The 16,293-nt window shown below is 54.0% G+C and overlaps 3 protein-coding genes across 3 annotated transcripts; 1 reads left to right on the top strand and 2 right to left on the bottom strand.

The window, feature by feature from the left end:
- Nucleotides 1-6,205, top strand: CASP9 (caspase 9). Its single transcript, XM_068171347.1, has 10 exons — nt 1-160; nt 1,074-1,293; nt 1,668-1,748; nt 1,910-1,941; nt 2,482-2,658; nt 3,341-3,430; nt 4,094-4,241; nt 4,598-4,777; nt 4,955-5,064; nt 5,691-6,205. Exons 1-10 carry the CDS (start codon nt 29-31, stop codon nt 5,781-5,783), a joined length of 1,263 nt encoding a protein of 420 aa, XP_068027448.1. The 5' UTR covers nt 1-28; the 3' UTR covers nt 5,784-6,205.
- Nucleotides 6,206-7,615: 1,410 nt separating this feature from the next.
- LOC137461670 (chymotrypsin-C-like) lies at nt 7,616-9,469 on the bottom strand. Its single transcript, XM_068171349.1, has 8 exons — nt 9,164-9,469; nt 8,961-9,052; nt 8,786-8,883; nt 8,578-8,703; nt 8,325-8,461; nt 8,096-8,241; nt 7,785-7,937; nt 7,616-7,684 (listed from the first exon to the last, which is right to left on the bottom strand). The coding sequence occupies exons 1-8, from the start codon at nt 9,414-9,416 to the stop codon at nt 7,667-7,669; spliced, it is 1,023 nt and encodes a 340-aa protein (XP_068027450.1). The 5' UTR covers nt 9,417-9,469; the 3' UTR covers nt 7,616-7,666.
- A 4,567-nt stretch (nt 9,470-14,036) lies between these two features.
- Nucleotides 14,037-15,885, bottom strand: LOC137461672 (chymotrypsin-C-like). The gene is made up of 8 exons (XM_068171350.1): nt 15,580-15,885; nt 15,372-15,463; nt 15,197-15,294; nt 14,988-15,113; nt 14,735-14,871; nt 14,506-14,651; nt 14,195-14,347; nt 14,037-14,107 (listed from the first exon to the last, which is right to left on the bottom strand). The coding sequence occupies exons 1-8, from the start codon at nt 15,806-15,808 to the stop codon at nt 14,090-14,092; spliced, it is 999 nt and encodes a 332-aa protein (XP_068027451.1). The 5' UTR covers nt 15,809-15,885; the 3' UTR covers nt 14,037-14,089.
- Nucleotides 15,886-16,293: the final 408 nt, after the last annotated feature.

Raw genomic sequence — 16,293 nt, 5'->3', positions numbered from 1 at the left:
TGAGCGGCTGTTCCGGGGCTCCGGGGCCATGGAGGAGCAGCAGCGGCGGGCGCTGCGGCGCGGGCGGGCCCGGCTGGTGGCGGCGCTGCGGGTGGAGCCGCTCTGGGAGCCGCTGGAGCAGCGCGGGCTCTTCACCCGGCCAATGCTGGAGGAGCTGCAGGTGGGCCAGGGAGCGGGACACTGAGCACCGGGGGTGGCCCGGGTAGGGTCCGTGCTCCCTGAGAGCCGGGGACGGGCATGGCGGGGTAGCTCCTGCATCCCCTGAGCCCTGGTGACGGGACTGAAGGGTGGCCCCCATGTCTCCTCACCCTGGTGACAGGCTTGAGAGGGGTGGCTCCATGTCCTTTTGGGCCCAGAGGGAGAACCCATGTACCCTGAACCTGTGAGAAGACAGGGGGTGGCCCCCAAGTCCCCTCACTCTAGGGACGGATATGGGAGGGATTGTCCTGTGTCCTCTCAAGTCCAAGGGAGACTCCATGTCCTTCCACTCTGCTGGCAAGTTCATAGGGCAACTCCATGTCCCTTTAGTCCTGGTGACAGGTGCAAAGGGATGGCCCTGTGTCCCCTCATTCTGATGACAAGGCCTGGCATTGGTCCTTGGGCAGATAAGATGTTTGAGAACTGCCTTCCCCCACTTGTCCCTTCTTGTCCCCAGCCCCAGCCAGTGCCAGGTGTAGGGGCTTCTCTTTGTGTCCCCATCCCAATCTGATGACACACGGTGTTCTTGTTTCCTTTCTTGGTTACAGGTGACAGGCCCGGGGGTGTTTTTACCCCATCTTACACACTGGTGACAGCCCAGGGGTGCCTGTTTGTCCCCAGGGGCCAGACTTGGGGTGCTCCCTTTCCCTCTAGACCCCTCACTGGGTTGGGTTTCCCAGCCGTGACCATTGTTGTTGGAGGGAGGTCAGGGCTAGGGGTCTGGTGGGGGTCTCTGACTATGTCCACTGGGTTTTGCTGTTGTTTACCCTGTGTCCATGTCCTGGGTGCGGATCCCACATTCCCCTGCTCAGAGCGGTCGGAAGGGCTCCCCAGGCACTGCATGAACCCCTGTTGTGGGTTTTTCTCCTCTGCAGAGCGCTGGCAGCCGAGGAGAGCAAGCCCGGCAGCTGATCATTGACCTGGAGACTCGAGGGAAGCAGGCTTTCCCTGCCTTCCTCTCCATCCTGCGGGACACCGGGCAGGACCACCTCGCCGAGATGCTGATCCAGGAGTGCGAATCCCGGCCGGTGCCACCGCAGCTGCCGGACCTGCAGCCCGTGGAGCTGGAGCTGCAGGAGGAAAAACAGCGTAAAAGTCAGTGCTGAGGGTGTGGTGTGTGTTTGGCAAACAGCAGCATGGGAGGTGGCAGCTGGGATCCCTCTCACTGTGGGCAAGAATCCAGGAAGTCATGATTTTTATTATCCTGATGGGAAAATCATGGGATTCCAGAATGGTTTGGGTTGGAAGGGACCTTAAAGCTTATCTCATTCTATCCCCTGCTATGGGCAGGGACAACTTCCACTATCCCAGGTTGCTCCAAGCCCTGTCCAACTTGGTCTTGAACACTGCCAGGGATGGGGAGCCTCTCCACAGCAGCCTCTTGGGGCAGCCTGTATGTCCTGCTTTTCAGCAGTGGAACTTTTTGAGATCAGACTCATCCTCTGTATTTTTGTCCCATGCCATTACAGATGTGATCCCTCACGAATGTTTGTCTATCCCAGTCCAAGCCGAGAGTGAAAGACCTCGAATGCCTCCTGTGCCAGCCCGGGGTAAGCCACATTCCTCTTCTAGAGCCACAGCATGCCAAAGGCTTGTTTCCAGTGTGGTGGGAAGGGGAAATTCATATGTGGTGGGAAAGACATAAATTCTAGGAGTGTGGTCTTGTTGTGGAGTGTGGTGAACTGAATCCTGTGTCTGTTTTGTGTTGTAGGTTCAGCTGTTGACAAGAGGAGCCATGATCAGGTTAGTATTTGAGAAGGCTGAAAGTGTTCCCTACTAGGCAAAAGCTCTGTGCCTCATGGGTGACTGCAGAAAATGTTTCTGGAGGAGCTGGATCTCACTTTGTCTTACCTGAGCAATTGCTCCAAGGCTGTAATAGGGCCGATGGTCTCAGAGTGGATCAGTCATTAACCAGATCCTCCTTAAGATTGCCAAGGTGATAACATAAATTCTTGGCTCCTTTTGGTGAGGTTTGATGATGATGCCTAAAAGAATTTCCCAGAAATTTCCACTTGCTGTTGGACATTCTACAGATAAAGCAGCAGCCAGGTTTCCACAAAGGCTTTCCCCACTTTAGTGGGTTGCTTCTTGTTCCTGGCTGCTGATGAGAAGATGTGTGTGGAGAAAGGGTGCTCCTACCCATCCCTAGGATTAGAGAAATTAAAAAAGCTGTGAAATGAGCCACTTTAAGGACTCCTATTCCTCACTGGCTTTGTATCCTGCTGGATTAGCCAGCAGGCGCTTGGAATAAGAGGGAGTTTAATTGTGACATGTCCCTGCCAGGATTATGAGATGAAAGCGGATCCCTGTGGACACTGCCTGATCCTCAATAACGTCAATTTCTCCAGAGACTCGGGTCTGTCCACCCGAGAAGGCTCTGACATTGACTGTGAGAAGCTGGAGAGGCGCTTCAAGGCCTTGTGCTTCACCGTCCTGACCCGGCGGGATCTGAAAGCTCAGGTGAGGCTGGTTATGTCCTGCTGACACAAGGGATGAGACGTGAGTCCCTGGAAGTGATGGAAATGCCTTAGGGGATGTGTCTTGTGTTTTGGCAGCGCACCACAAACCTCCCACAAAGAAACAATGAACCACTTGCATCCTCTTTATTGTTGCGCTGCAATTGCAGAAGGGGAGAGGACCTTGCATATTTTCATCTTACTGCATGAATATTGAATCCTCGTTGAGATTTGTAGGGATTTGGTGAGACTGTGTTTTTGGGTTAGCTTGGACAGCTGTGTCATGTCTGTCTGTGCCATCCTTGGCCGTTACTGGAAGCGTCAGGGGGAACTTGATCATCTGAAAGTAGAACATGGTTCTCTGTTCACCCACCAACTCCCAGTCAGAAACAGTGGATTTCATCAGATAAATCATGTGGAAATGTGCTTTGGTTTGTGGTGCTGTGTTTTAAAGAGTGTAGAGAGGTGAGAAATCTGTGTGATTAAAGCAGCCAGTGTTAAATAAGGGCAGAGATGCAAAAATACTCACTCTCTGCCAATGGCTTTTGCCAGCTGTTCTTGGGGCTCATGCTACCCTGTGGCAGAGATTGACCGGATCCATGGCAGTGCAATTAGAACACGGCCTGCCAGTAACCTGTGGCTGAGATGTGGTTTAAAAGACTCTCATTGGGACGTTTTCCACACAGGAAATGGTGTTGGAGCTGCTGAAGCTGTCACGGCAGGACCACAGTGCTTTGGACTGCTGCATTGTAGTCATCCTTTCCCATGGCTGTCAGGTGGGTTTGTCCCATCTCTCCCTTTGTTCTATGGCATGGGAAACAGTTAATTCCTTATCCCGTGGTCTCAACACAGGCTGAGAGGGAAGTGGTCTGTCAAAACCTTGTTCTGCCATTGCAGTACATTTCAAAGAGTTACACACTTATTCTGGGTTAAAGAAAACAGGAGATTGTCTGGCGTGGTCTGATCCACTGGTGCCAGTGGACAAGTGTTTTCTGTTTTGGAAGCTGGGGCTAATAATTTGTAACTGCAGGGAGGTCTCACTCAGCCTCATGCTGTGGTGATTCAGTCCTTCCCGTTCTCCAGCTCTGACAGGGAGATGCTATTAGCAAAAAAACCTGTTTATTCCAAGTCAGTTTTTGAAGGATGAGGAGAGGCATTCTTAGGAAAATGGTGTATGGTATGTGCCCGTTGCACCAGAGGATGAAGAACTCCTTTGCTGGAGGATGTGGGATATGAGTTGGATAACAGAAGTTGGATTGCTGGGATTTAGTGCATTTCAAATGTCTCCTGGATGTCCCCTCACCTTGGCCGCAGGGATTCCCACAAACACCAGGATTTGTTCTGGTACCTTTATGCCATGAAGCACCTGACGGGAAACGGGCTCCCTCGGAACTGGCCTTGCCTTCCGTGTCACTACTTCCTGCATTTTCCTCTTGCAGACAAGCCATATTCAATTTCCTGGAGGCGTTTATGGAACGGATGGAAAACCCATTCCCATAGAAAAGATTGTGAACTATTTCAATGGGTCCAATTGCCCGAGTTTGAGAGGAAAACCCAAACTGTTCTTCATCCAGGCCTGTGGTGGAGGTGAATCTTTGTGTTGGCTCCGGTAGCATTGGGCTGCAGAGATGTGGTCAAGCTGTGGTTTTGGCTCCCTTTCTGTTCATTGACTGCCCCTCTCTCCAGATGTCTTCTCACACCAGCTGCCTCTTCTCTTACTGTGTTCTGAGAGACTGCTCCAGCTCTTCACACACAGTGAGAAATTTTTTATAAACTACCAATGACTTTGACTCAACTGGTGCAGCCGAACAGCCAGAAAGCCTTTCTTTGTTCTAGGGCCTTTGTCCTTTTCTTTCCCCATCTCTTCTTAACATCGGATGTACAACTGTGAATCTCTTGGGTGGGATGAACGTCAGGAGCTGTCTTGTTGCTGCTTTTTTCAGAACAAAGGGATCAAGGCTTTGTAGTGGATTGTGATTCGCCTGAAGAGGAAGCTCCTGGGGATTCCTTGGAATCGGATGCGATCCCGTTACGGGTTCCATCGGATAGCGTGGATGAGCCCGATGCCATTGCCAGTTTGCCCACACCTAGTGACATCTTGGTTTCCTACTCAACTTTTCCAGGTGAAACAGCCTGTGCAAATCCTTTTCTGAGCATGCGGAATTAGCAAAACAGTCAGAGCTTCATGGCCAAAGATAGGGACAATTCAGGACAGCCCAGCTCTGTTGGAGTGGCAGGAACTTGTTGGGATGAGAACAGCAGATGGGTTTTGGCATAACATTCTCCTCCTTTCTCTGAAGGTTTTGTCTCCTGGAGGGAGAAATCGAGTGGCTCGTGGTATGTGGAAACGCTGGACAGTGTGCTGGAGCAATATGCCCATTCAGAAGACCTGCTCAGCATGTTAGTGAGGGTAAATGTCTTTTTTGTTCTGCTTTTTATTGATAAAGGAAATAGTCAGGGGTATGATCAGTTGGGGCACAGAGGCCTACACTCAAAAAAGGAGTGAGGCTATTGAGTGTTGAGTGAATGAGCATGGGCTCATTGGAGGTACTACAGAGAGGTTTAATTACAAAGAAAGTGTCTGGCCTCAATCTGCCAAAAACCACTGGAGGTTTCTCCAGCAAGGAGTAATCTTGGCAATACAGGCTTTAATCCTTCTGAAGAAATTGCTAAAAAATGTCATGGCTTGTCCTATCCAAGATGATGAGATTTGGGTGCTCCTGTAATCTTGTCCTGGGGGTGGAGGACCACAATGCACAGGAATATGGAATGAGTCTGGCTAATCAACATCTTCCTTTGTGTGCCTTGTTGACTCAATATTGCTGAAGTTGTGTACAAGTGTAGATGCCCCAGATACTTTCTCGGTTCTCCATGGGCAGGAGAAAAGCCCAGTGTGGAGGGAGAGAGGACTTACAGAATCACCTTCTTGTTGTTTTCTGGTTGTTGCGGTGCTTCTTCGGCCACCTTGGTGGGGCAGCCATTGATTCCAAGGGATGGGAAGAGCATCCCATTCCTCAGCCTCTCTTCTATTCCCAGGTGGCACATGCTGTCTCTGCCAAGGGGAGGTACAAGCAGATCCCAGGATGTTTCAATTTCCTCCGTAAAAAATTCTTCTTCATGTGCCGCTGACACGCGGGCTCCGAGCCCCCTGCCAAGCACTGAGATTCTTCCTGTGGCTGAATGAAATCTGTGCCCACCATGACTTGGTGTCGGTGCTCCCTGTGGATTTTGTCTGTGTGTCCAGATGTTTGTCTGGAGAAATGTGATCCGCGAGCGCTGGCTTTGCCATGGAGCGGAAATGAGATGGAGATTGTGCTGTGCCGATGGGAAATGTTGTGGATGGAGCAGGAAGTCCCTTTGCTGGAGAACAGAGCCAGAAGAAAGCACTTCTGGCATGGTCACCCTTGGCCTCAGTGTTTTTCTTTGCTGATCATGATATTTGTGTCCTGTGCTGCCCAGGTGACTGATTGATGGGACCAGGGTGTGGTGTTCAAGGGAAATAGGATGAGTTTTGCAGCCAATGTTTCTAATAAATGCAATTAAAGAGCAAATCTTTAGCTGTATTCCCTTGTCTGTTCCATCTCCTCATGGCCATTTCAGCACCTCCTGAAGGCTTCTCAGAAGTGGGAAGAGTAGGAACCTTCACTCATGTCTGTGCTGCTCTGTGTGGCCATTTACAATGTGGCTGTGCCAGCCTATGGAGCATCCTGCTCCTTTTGAGGAGTCAGTCAGGAGTTACAGCAGGAAACTGATGAGGGTTCATTGAAATACCAGTGCTGATGTAAAGTACTTAAGGAGCTGCTGCGATGATGGCCTTGGGTCAGAAATACTGCATCTGTGTTGGATTTTGAGGGGTGAAAACAACCTTGGAACCACCCTTGGGAGGTGCAGAGGCCTTATGGTAGGTTTGTGCTGAGGGGTGCTTGGGGATTCCCAGGGAACCTGGGAATATCCAATCTGCTTTTGCAGTCACTGAGTATTTCCACGCTCCTTTGGGAGCATTTCAGGTACTTTCAGGGTGCCGCAGGAGGAAGCCAGGGCTGCCTGAGCACCCCAAGGAGGGTCCAGCTGGAGCTGGGGTGTGCCTGTGGTGGCCTTGCCTGCGCTCAGGTGTTTGTGAGAGCTCATGGTTGTGTCCTTTACTATTCCCCTTCTCCATCCCCCAGGGAAGCGGGGCTCTGGGCTGCCCTGTCCCATGTTGTCCAGCTTTGTACAGAGCATCTGGATGTGCAGGTGACCCCAGGGCTGATCCCATCTCCCCTGGACCTGTTCTCCTTCAGGAAAGGTGACCCTGCACTCTTTCCCTTATTTCCCCACTTTCCTCACTAAGGAAGCATTGGGACTGGGGTGGGGGTGACTTTGAGTACAGCCTTGTCCTTGTCCTTTCCATGACATGGACTGCAGTGGCTGCTCCTTCCCCAGGGCACCCCTGGCAGAGGTGAGAACAGAGTGGGAGCACTCCAGGAGTACAGCTGGTGGAGGGAATGTGATGGGGCTGCAAAATGACTCTCAGGACCAACCCAGTTACCTCAACACTCCCATTATAAGTCTGCTGCTATCAAATAGCCAGGTTACCAGCCAGTTAAGTAGCAAGATCCCCTGAAATATCCTAGCGCCAGCCAAGACGCCTAAAAACTCCTTGGACCAACTAGGGGCCCTATAGCCCGTCCCCAACTTCCCTAGAAGCCCCCCAGACCAGCAGGCCAGATTCCAGCCACTCTCCCATCAAACCACCACTCAAGCCTTGAACCCTTTGGCTTGGCGATGGCCATGGATCTGCTCCTAGCTGGGAGTATCTTGTGAGATCTCTGCCCACCTTAGGCTCCCCAGGAGCCTACCCAGCCTCACTATGTGGGGGCTCTCCCCAGCACACAGGGAGAAGCCCAGGACAACAAACCCAGACCACAAGCCCCCTGGTTCTGCTCCACTGTGTCCCCTTGAAAGAACCACGTAAGACCAACTTAGCACTATTGCCTTTATCACACTCAATGTTTGTGCTCCATGCTGTGTCCTTAGTGCGCGCTCATTTTCTGCCAAAGAGAGACATGGAGAGGCTCATGGTGAGACTGCTGGCAGGGCAGGGGCAGTGTGGACAATCCTCTGTGTGGGGGCAGAGGAAGGGGCACCCACCTCGTTGATCCAGTCGATGTAGGCGGACACCCGAGTGAAGACTGTTGGCTTCCTCTTCAGGTTGCAGCTCCGGCTGGAGCCGAAGCTGACGATGCCCTCCACCTCCCAGCTCCCATCATCGCGCTGGCAGTTCAGGGGGCCCCCAGAATCGCCCTGTGCGGAGAGACACCCTGTACCATTGCTCCTGGGCACCCTGCCGACACTCCCCTCATCCCTTCTGGCCATCCACCAACACGGCTCCATCCCCTCTCCTCCCGGTGCCCACGGTTCCACACCATTTGGGCACCACCACGTGCGGTGCCCACACTCACGTTGCATCCAGAGACGACGCCGTCACCGCCGGCGCACACCATGGTCTCGTACACCATGTAGCCCCACCAGTCCCAACTGGAGCAGGTCTCATAGTCCACCACGGGCAGCAGAGCCTGCTGCAGGATTTTGGCCAGGGGCCCGTTGGCTGCAATGACAGCCAAAGCTCGTACCTCACACCCTGTGCCTGCATCCCCTTCCCGGGGACCCTCCCGGGGACACCCCACTTACTTCTCATGCTTCCCCAGCCGGTGACATAGCATGGGTAGTTGTTGGGCAGGATCTTGTCAGCAGCCGGCAGGCAGGCGGCACGGATGGTGTCAGTCTCCTGCACCTCCTCTGCCAGCTTGACCAGGGCAATGTCGTTGCTGCAAAGAGACACGAACCATGGTCCCTGGCCACGAGAAAAGGGTCCCTGGCCACAGGGACAAGGGTCCGTGGCCACACCACCCACGACCCACCCCTGATGCACCGCATCTCCTACACGAGGTCGTAGGAGTCCCAGTCCTCATGGACGATTATCTTCTCCACACCCACGGCCACAGAACCAGGCTCATCAGCCTCTGACACGTCCTGCCTGCCCAGCGCCACACGGTAGGTCAGGGAAGAGCTGTCAGGGAGAGAGGGGGTGTCAGTGCCCACAGATATCTTACCTCCATGGCACAGATGCCCCCCAGCACCCCAACACCCACCTGATGCAGTGGGCAGCTGTCAGCACCCACTGCGGGGCAATGAGGGTTCCACCGCAATAGTGGCTCCAGGACCCAGAGTGGCGGTACTGCAGCGAGATCTGCGAGGGCAGAGGCACAGGGTCAGAGCAGGAATGTCCCCATCCCTTTCCCCATGCCCGTCCCTGGGCCCCCTCACCTGCCATGGCCAGCTGTGGGCTACAGCGTCTTCACCGCCCACCACGCGGGAGCTCAGCTGTGGTGGCACGGCCGGCTGACCGCATCCGTAGGCTGTGTGACACCGGGCAAAGGGACATCAGAGGCTGCCTGTGCCCGTGCCCAGGGCCAGGGCAGGCCCCAGGGTCCTCTCTGCCCTGACCCTTCTCCATCCCCTGCACCTACCGTAGCCCAGCAGCACGAAGAGACAGATGGCTCCCAGCATGGTTGCGTGGAGGAAAGGTGCTGAGGTGGGACTGCTCACACTCTTATAGTGTCCAGACTGCTGGGGACCTTGGAGTGTCCCTGCCTGCCACTGACACATGGGGACTGTCCCACGCTGTGGGCACAGGGGCTCCTCAGCCCAATCAGCCGCTCTTATCGCACTCACCGTCCCGCCTGGGAATGGCCACATCTGCCCGTCATGTGCTGGCACCATGCTGGGACATGGCGGGGACACCAGGCCCTGCTCTGGGAATGGGCAGGGTCACTCCTGGGCAGAGCTGTTGGGCAGCCCCCCACCCTTGGTGCTGTCAGTGTGGTGCTGGGCAGCCCTGCTGCCCCCATGTGCTGAGCACTGACTCCCCCTGGATGCTCCCTGCCCCTAGCCCCTCATCCCGCAGGGTAAGGTGCTCCCTTTCCCGGAATGCTCATCACTGGATCTCTCTGAGTCCCTGTCAGTGTTTGTTCACCTTGTGTGCCCCTCCTTGGCATGTCTGGGTGCAAGTTTCTGGCTGCTGCCTTGGCTGAGGCATCATCTTGGATGTTGGTGGCACATTCTGAGCTTGGGAAAGCTGGGGTGCGTTTGGCTGTGCCATGTATGACTCCAAAGTGCATGGGTGAGGATTTGGGTGGCTTTTGCTTTGCTTTAAGTTGTCATTTTAGATTTTTGTGGTTTTGGTTTGAAGTTGTAGAAGTTTATTTTAGGGGTGTGTTTTTTGTATCTTTGTATCTTTGTATCTTTGGCTGGTGGTGGGTGTCCCAGGGCAGTGGTGGAGGCCAGTACCCACATGTGGCTGGAGAAGAGCACCTGGACATTTGTGGCTACTTCTGTCAGAGGGAACCAGGGCCATACAAGCACCCCAAGGGGGTCCAGCAGGAGCTGGGACGTGGCTGGAATGGCCGTGCCTCTGCCCAGGGTTTTCCAAGAGCTCAGTGGCACATGTGACCCCTTGCCCACCACCGTGCGCTGTGCGATTCTGGGTTGCCCTGTCCTGTGCTGGCTACTTCTGCACAGAGCACCTGTGTGTAGAGGTGGTGCTGGGGCTGATCCCATCTCCCCTGGACCTGTTTTCCTTTGGGAAAAGTGACTCTGCACTCTCCCCCTTGTTTATTTCCCCAGTTCTTTCACCAAGGGAGCCTTGGGACTGGGGTGTCCCATGGGTTTGGGGTGCAGGGAGCTGGTGCTTGACTTTGGGCAGAGATGGTTCCATCTTGTCCATTTCCTTCTTCCATGATGTGGACTGTCAAAATTGAGGGATGTGACTTCTCCTATCGGGCACCTGTACTATTACACCAGTATATAAAAGCCAATTTGGTTACTGCAAAAGAAATAGTGCCTGTGCCCATAGGAATGAATTTGACTTTAGTTGTTCAGTTGTTAAAACATCAAGAACTGAGAGAAATTTTGCAAGGGATTAGAGACGCAGGGAAAAAGACTTAAATCACTATACACCATGACACAGAAACCATCAAAGAAGTTTTTAAACTATTTGAGGAACACTTGTCTCATCATTGGTGGGATGTGCTTTTTGGATGGTCACCAACAGCAACCGGCATAGTTAATACTTTATTCATCCTATCATTGTGTTGCTTATTTTAGTTAGTATAAGCTTGATTTTGTCTAATGTGATACTTGTTTGGAATTGGAGGATGATACGATGAATGACGGCCCTATCTTCGCTATCAAAAGCATATGGTTTAGTCTTGAGAGACAGTAGACACGTCTTGGGCAGATGAAGAGGAATCTATATATTGAGTAAAAGAATTTACTCATTCCAAAGAAGAAGTGGGGAATGAAACATACACTTTAAGGGATTTAGAGATTTTAGAGGAGCTAAGATGTTAGTTAGAGATAAGCCTTACTGGAGTTAATTAAAGTAAATCAGTAGGTCTTATAACTGATTGCTTGTCAACACAATGTGTAGTTAGCTGGGTTTATAATGAAGAATATAGAAACTGACAAATAGCTTTTAGGAACATAAGACAGTTGTGGGCCCCCTCTGTTCTGAAACCAATTAAGACAGAGAATGGGAGTTCTACCAAGGTTCATTTGTCATATTTGCATTGAAAAGGTAGAAAGGTCAGAATGAGGAAGACTTCATTTACTTCCTCATTTTGGGACCCCTCCCCATGAAAGGCACCACCGACCCATTTCAAGGAACAAACTACGCATGCTTAATAGCTTTTGAAATGACTGGCATACGAAGCGAGGAATGGGACATACCAAAATGATGAATGTGTATTTGTATTTTGGGTATTCAATACTTGTATGGATAAAAGGACTCTGTAATCACCTGAGGGGTGCGGTGTGTATTTGGGAGCTATCCCGCACGCTGCCCGGCGTCGTAATAAACATACACTTTCTAACTTTAAACTATTAGAGAGTTTTAGTCCGTCAGAGTTGGATATTGGTACTAGATCAATATCCGTATTTCTTTAATAAATCAGGATGATGGAATTGTATCAGCCATGTGTGAGACACAATGGCCCATTAACAGAAGATATCTCCTGGAGGGAGGATTGTTTGTGGAAGAGATAAAGAAAACTGCCCAATGAACAGAAGATAACTGCCCCACAGACAGGAACAGAATTCACACCCCCATTTCCAACCTAAGACAATGCCCCTGAGGGGAGCCCAGGATGTGTGGAGTGGCACCATGTGTCAGGGCTGTGCCATCAGCATCAGGGTGCTGCTCAGTGTCGAGGGAGCTTGTTCATGTGTCCCTGGGTGTCCTGAGCTCTCATTCCCAGGAGTGGGTACAGATCACTTTTAAGATGTAATGTTTATGTAAGTGATTGTATGAGTATTTATATTTCAACTGTGAAGTAAAAGTTATGAACGTCACCAAGTTTTGCTGTATTCTTCTAATCTTCCCTTTATTCTCCCATATTGTTAAATGCTTCCTAATGGATGCATCCTATAGAGTGTATATAAGATGTCAGATCTTTTACAAAAATAAAGCTTACACTTCTTTAGGTTAACTTGTAGATTTAATGTGTCAGTTATAAATTGTATGAACAGACTATAACAATAATTGACAATTAACATGTAAGTATAACAAATATTCGTTAAACTCTCTGCAGCCTTAGAGATTAAAAGCAGTTGAGGCTGAAGTCACTTGGTTTGTTCAGCTGGAGGAGGCTGAGGTCAGACTTCACGGGAGGCTGCAGCTCTTCCCGAGGGGCAGCTCTGATCTCTGCTCTCTGTGACCAGGGAGGACCCAAGGGAACGGCTGGAGCCGTGTCCAAGGAAAGACTGGATGTTGGAAAAGGGTTCTTCACCCCGAGGGATCACAACTCTTCACCACCTCCTGGGCAGGGGGACACTGGTTATTGGGGTGACACACACTGTGGGGGGCTGTGCCTGCCTGGGTGTGGCTGGGCTGATGCCCAGCACAGAGGTTTGTGGCACTCTGGGGCCTTGTCCAGGGCTCCTCCATCCACCCAGCCTCCTCTGAGGATGGGACAGAACGCACAAGTACACGCACAACAGGCTGTGACACCAGGGTCCTGCACTCCCAGCCCAAACAACTGTCCCCATGGCACATGTGGGTACATGCAGAGGGAACAGGAGCACCCCACATTGCCCAGCCTCCCATGGACAGCCGGGAGCTTTCCATCCAAGGCAGCAGATCCTGCTGCCAATCCCATGCCAGTGTCCCAAGCACGTGGCCGCATGCTGCTGTGCAGAGTAGCCACCTCCACACATCATCTGACAGGCAGGCCTTTAATTGCCTTTGGGGTGATCCCTACAGTTCCTTTGCCACAGCACATTTCCTGCCCATCCAAACCATTTCCCACCCTGCATCCCTCTTCACCTGCTGAAACTTTGGTCAGGCTGACAAGTGCCAGGGGGTCCCTGGAGAGTCCCCAGGTGGCTCACACGTTGCCAGGGCTCGTGCCAGTGCTCTTGGGCCCCGGTGCAGGTGCCAGTGTTGCTCTCTGGGCTGGTGACAGTGCTGCTCAATGGTCCAGTGGCACCATGGCTCCAAAACCAGGCACGTCCCACACCGAGCTTGAGCTGCTGCCATCCATCCCTGCTCGCTCTCCTCCTCCTCCTCACTCTGTGAGGATCCTGGCTGGGCTCCAGCAGCCACGATGGGATGGTGGTGTGATGGATGGCTCTGCTCGGGGACTCATGGTACGGCACCCACCCCCACTTCCTGGGCAGCCCCTTCACACCTGCTCCCACCCACACGCTGCCTTCTTCCCGGAAATCTTCCCTGTCTCCTGCTGGGAGCCCCACAGCTGGGGGTCCTGTCAGCTGCCCACCACCCACCTTGTTCCTCCAGCCACCACAGAAGGAGATCCATGGTAAGATGGTCTGCTCCTGGGCCATGTCACAGGTCCTGCCAAGGGCTCTGTCTCCAAGAGAGCTCCTGCAGGCACCCCTGACCCCTCCCAGACCATTCAAACTCTCAAGCTCCCCAAGGCCAACCCAGTTCCCTCAAGACCGCCATTTGAAAGTCAGCCATCATCTAGACAGTGCCAGTGAGGTCCCCTAAAGCACCCTGGGAGCTAGCAAGTGCTCCAGATCATCCCCAAGGGCCAGCTGGGTTCCCTGGAGCTCCCCTGAACAACCTGGACACACCGCAGCCCCTCTCCCATCAAACTAACTGCCAAACCTCAAGCCTCTTGCCTCAGCCATGGCTTGAGGACTGGAAGCATCTTGCAGGATGCGCCCGACAGCCACCCCAGACTCCTGCTCAGCCCCACTGCACAAGAGGGACACTTTCCCCAGCACACAAGCAGGACCTCGGCATCAGCAAACCCGTGCTGGAATGTGTGTCCCCAGCTCCACCACATCCCTCCCCCAAAAAACCAGAAAGACCAGCTTAGCATTTTTGCTTTTATTTTGGTCAGGAGTGGGATCTCCACAATGCCGCATCCTCAGTTCGTGCTCATTTTCTGCCAAAAAGACAAAGACGGGTCACGGTAAGACCCTCAGTGGGGCAAGAACAGCCCCTGTGTGGGGGCAGAGGAAGGGGCACCCACCTCGTTGATCCAGTCGATGTAGGCGGACACCCGAGTGAAGACTGTTGGCTTCCTCTTCAGGTTGCAGCTCCGGCTGGAGCCGAAGCTGACGATGCCCTCCACCTCCCAGCTCCCATCATCGCGCTGGCAGTTCAGGGGGCCCCCAGAATCGCCCTGTGCGGAGAGACACCCTGTACCATTGCTCCTGGGCACCCTGCCGACACTCCCCTCATCCCTTCTGGCCATCCACCAACACAGCTCCATCCCCTCTCCTCCCGGTGCCCACGGTTCCACACCATTTGGGCACCACCACGTGCGGTGCCCACACTCACGTTGCATCCAGAGACGACGCCGTCACCGCCGGCGCACACCATGGTCTCGTACACCATGTAGCCCCACCAGTCCCAACTGGAGCAGGTCTCATAGTCCACCACGGGCAGCAGAGCCTGCTGCAGGATGTTGGCCAGGGGCCCGTTGGCTGCAATGACAACCAAAGCTCGTACCTCACACCCTGTGCCTGCATCCCCTTCCCGGGGACCCTCCCGGGGACACCCCACTTACTCCTCATGCTTCCCCAGCCGGTGACATAGCATGGGTAGTTGTTGGGCAGGATCTTGTCAGCAGCCGGCAGGCAGGCGGCACGGATGGTGTCAGTCTCCTGCACCTCCTCTGCCAGCTTGACCAGGGCAATGTCGTTGCTGCAAAGAGACACGAACCATGGTCCCTGGCCACGAGAAAAGGGTCCCTGGCCACAGGGACAAGGGTCCGTGGCCACACCACCCACGACCCACCCCTGATGCACCGCATCTCCTACACGAGGTCGTAGGAGTCCCAGTCCTCATGGACGATTATCTTCTCCACACCCACGGCCACAGAACCAGGCTCATCAGCCTCTGACACGTCCTGCCTGCCCAGCGCCACACGGTAGGTCAGGGAAGAGCTGTCAGGGAGAGAGGGGGTGGTCAGTGCCCACAGATATCTTACCTCCATGGCACAGATGCCCCCCAGCACCCCAACACCCACCTGATGCAGTGGGCAGCTGTCAGCACCCACTGCGGGGCAATGAGGGTCCCACCGCAATAGTGGCTCCAGGACCCAGAGTGGCGGTACTGCAGCGAGATCTGCGAGGGCAGAGGCACAGGGTCAGAGCAGGAATGTCCCCATCCCTGTCCCCATGCCCGTCCCTGTGCCCCCTCACCTGCCATGGCCAGCTGTGGGCTACAGCGTCTTCACCGCCCACCACGCGGGAGCTCAGCTGTGGTGGCACGGCCGGCTGACCGCATCCGTAGGCTGTGTGACACCGGGCAAAGGGACATCAGAGGCTGCCTGTGCCCGTGCCCAGGGCCAGGGCAGGCCCCAGGGTCGTGTCCTCTCTGCCCTGACCCTTCTCCATCCCCTGCACCTACCGTAGCCCAGCAGCACGAAGAGACAGATGGCTCCCAGCATGGTTGCGTGGAGGAAAGGTGCTGAGGTGGGGCTGCTCACCCTCTTATAGTGTCCAGACTGCTGGGGACCTTGGAGTGTCCCTGCCTGCCACTGACACATGGGGACTGTCCCACGCTGTGGGCACAGGGGCTCCTCAGCCCAATCAGCCGCTCTTATCGCACTCACCGTCCCGCCTGGGAATGGCCACATCTGCCCGTCATGTGCTGGCACCACGCTGGGACATGGCGGGGACACCAGGCCCTGCTCTGGGAATGGGCAGGGTCCCTCCTGGGCACAGCTGTTGGGCAGCCCCCCACCCTTGGTGCTGTCAGTGCGGTGATGGGCAGCCCTGCTGCCCCCATGTGCTGAGCACTGACTCCCCCTGGACACTGCCCAACTCATGCCAGCACCTCCCAGGCACCAGGTCCCCTTATCTCACTTTTGATATGGTCAAGACTTGCCAAAACCGCACAGGTGCCACAGGGTGGGACTGGTGCCGGTATCAGCAGCAGTGCCGATGGCCTTTGGTTGCCCCACGTCCCCACACCTGGATCAGGCACCTGCCAGTTCCCATACCAATGAGGCACGGCTCATCCCTTTTCAGTGCCCCCATCTCTGGTGGGAACTGTGTGCCCACGGTCACACCCCAGTCCCCAAACTCCTTCCCTGCACCCAAGCACCTGCCACAGACATTC

Source organism: Anomalospiza imberbis, chromosome 23 (genome assembly GCF_031753505.1).
Source record: "Anomalospiza imberbis isolate Cuckoo-Finch-1a 21T00152 chromosome 23, ASM3175350v1, whole genome shotgun sequence".
Taxonomy (NCBI): Eukaryota; Metazoa; Chordata; class Aves; order Passeriformes; family Viduidae; genus Anomalospiza; species Anomalospiza imberbis.
Note: the sequence above shows the minus strand (reverse complement) of the source record. Positions and strands in the feature narration are given on the sequence as shown.

Excerpts from the sequence above, each read along its gene's own strand:
- CASP9 (XM_068171347.1), top strand. The coding sequence starts at position 29 with ATGGAGGAGCAGCAGCGGCGGGCGCTGCGGCGCGGGCGGGCCCGGCTG. Across the intron at positions 1,942-2,481 it reads ACAAGAGGAGCCATGATCAG|GATTATGAGATGAAAGCGGA; the intron begins GTTAGTATTTGA and ends TGTCCCTGCCAG. Across the intron at positions 4,778-4,954 it reads TTCCTACTCAACTTTTCCAG|GTTTTGTCTCCTGGAGGGAG; the intron begins GTGAAACAGCCT and ends CTTTCTCTGAAG.
- LOC137461670 (XM_068171349.1), bottom strand. The coding sequence starts at position 9,416 with ATGGTGCCAGCACATGACGGGCAGATGTGGCCATTCCCAGGCGGGACG. Across the intron at positions 9,053-9,163 it reads CTTCGTGCTGCTGGGCTACG|CCTACGGATGCGGTCAGCCG; the intron begins GTAGGTGCAGGG and ends GGTGTCACACAG. Across the intron at positions 7,938-8,095 it reads GCGTCGTCTCTGGATGCAAC|GGCGATTCTGGGGGCCCCCT; the intron begins GTGAGTGTGGGC and ends CTCTCCGCACAG.
- LOC137461672 (XM_068171350.1), bottom strand. The coding sequence starts at position 15,808 with ATGTGGCCATTCCCAGGCGGGACGGTGAGTGCGATAAGAGCGGCTGAT. Across the intron at positions 15,464-15,579 it reads CTTCGTGCTGCTGGGCTACG|CCTACGGATGCGGTCAGCCG; the intron begins GTAGGTGCAGGG and ends GGTGTCACACAG. Across the intron at positions 14,348-14,505 it reads GCGTCGTCTCTGGATGCAAC|GGCGATTCTGGGGGCCCCCT; the intron begins GTGAGTGTGGGC and ends CTCTCCGCACAG.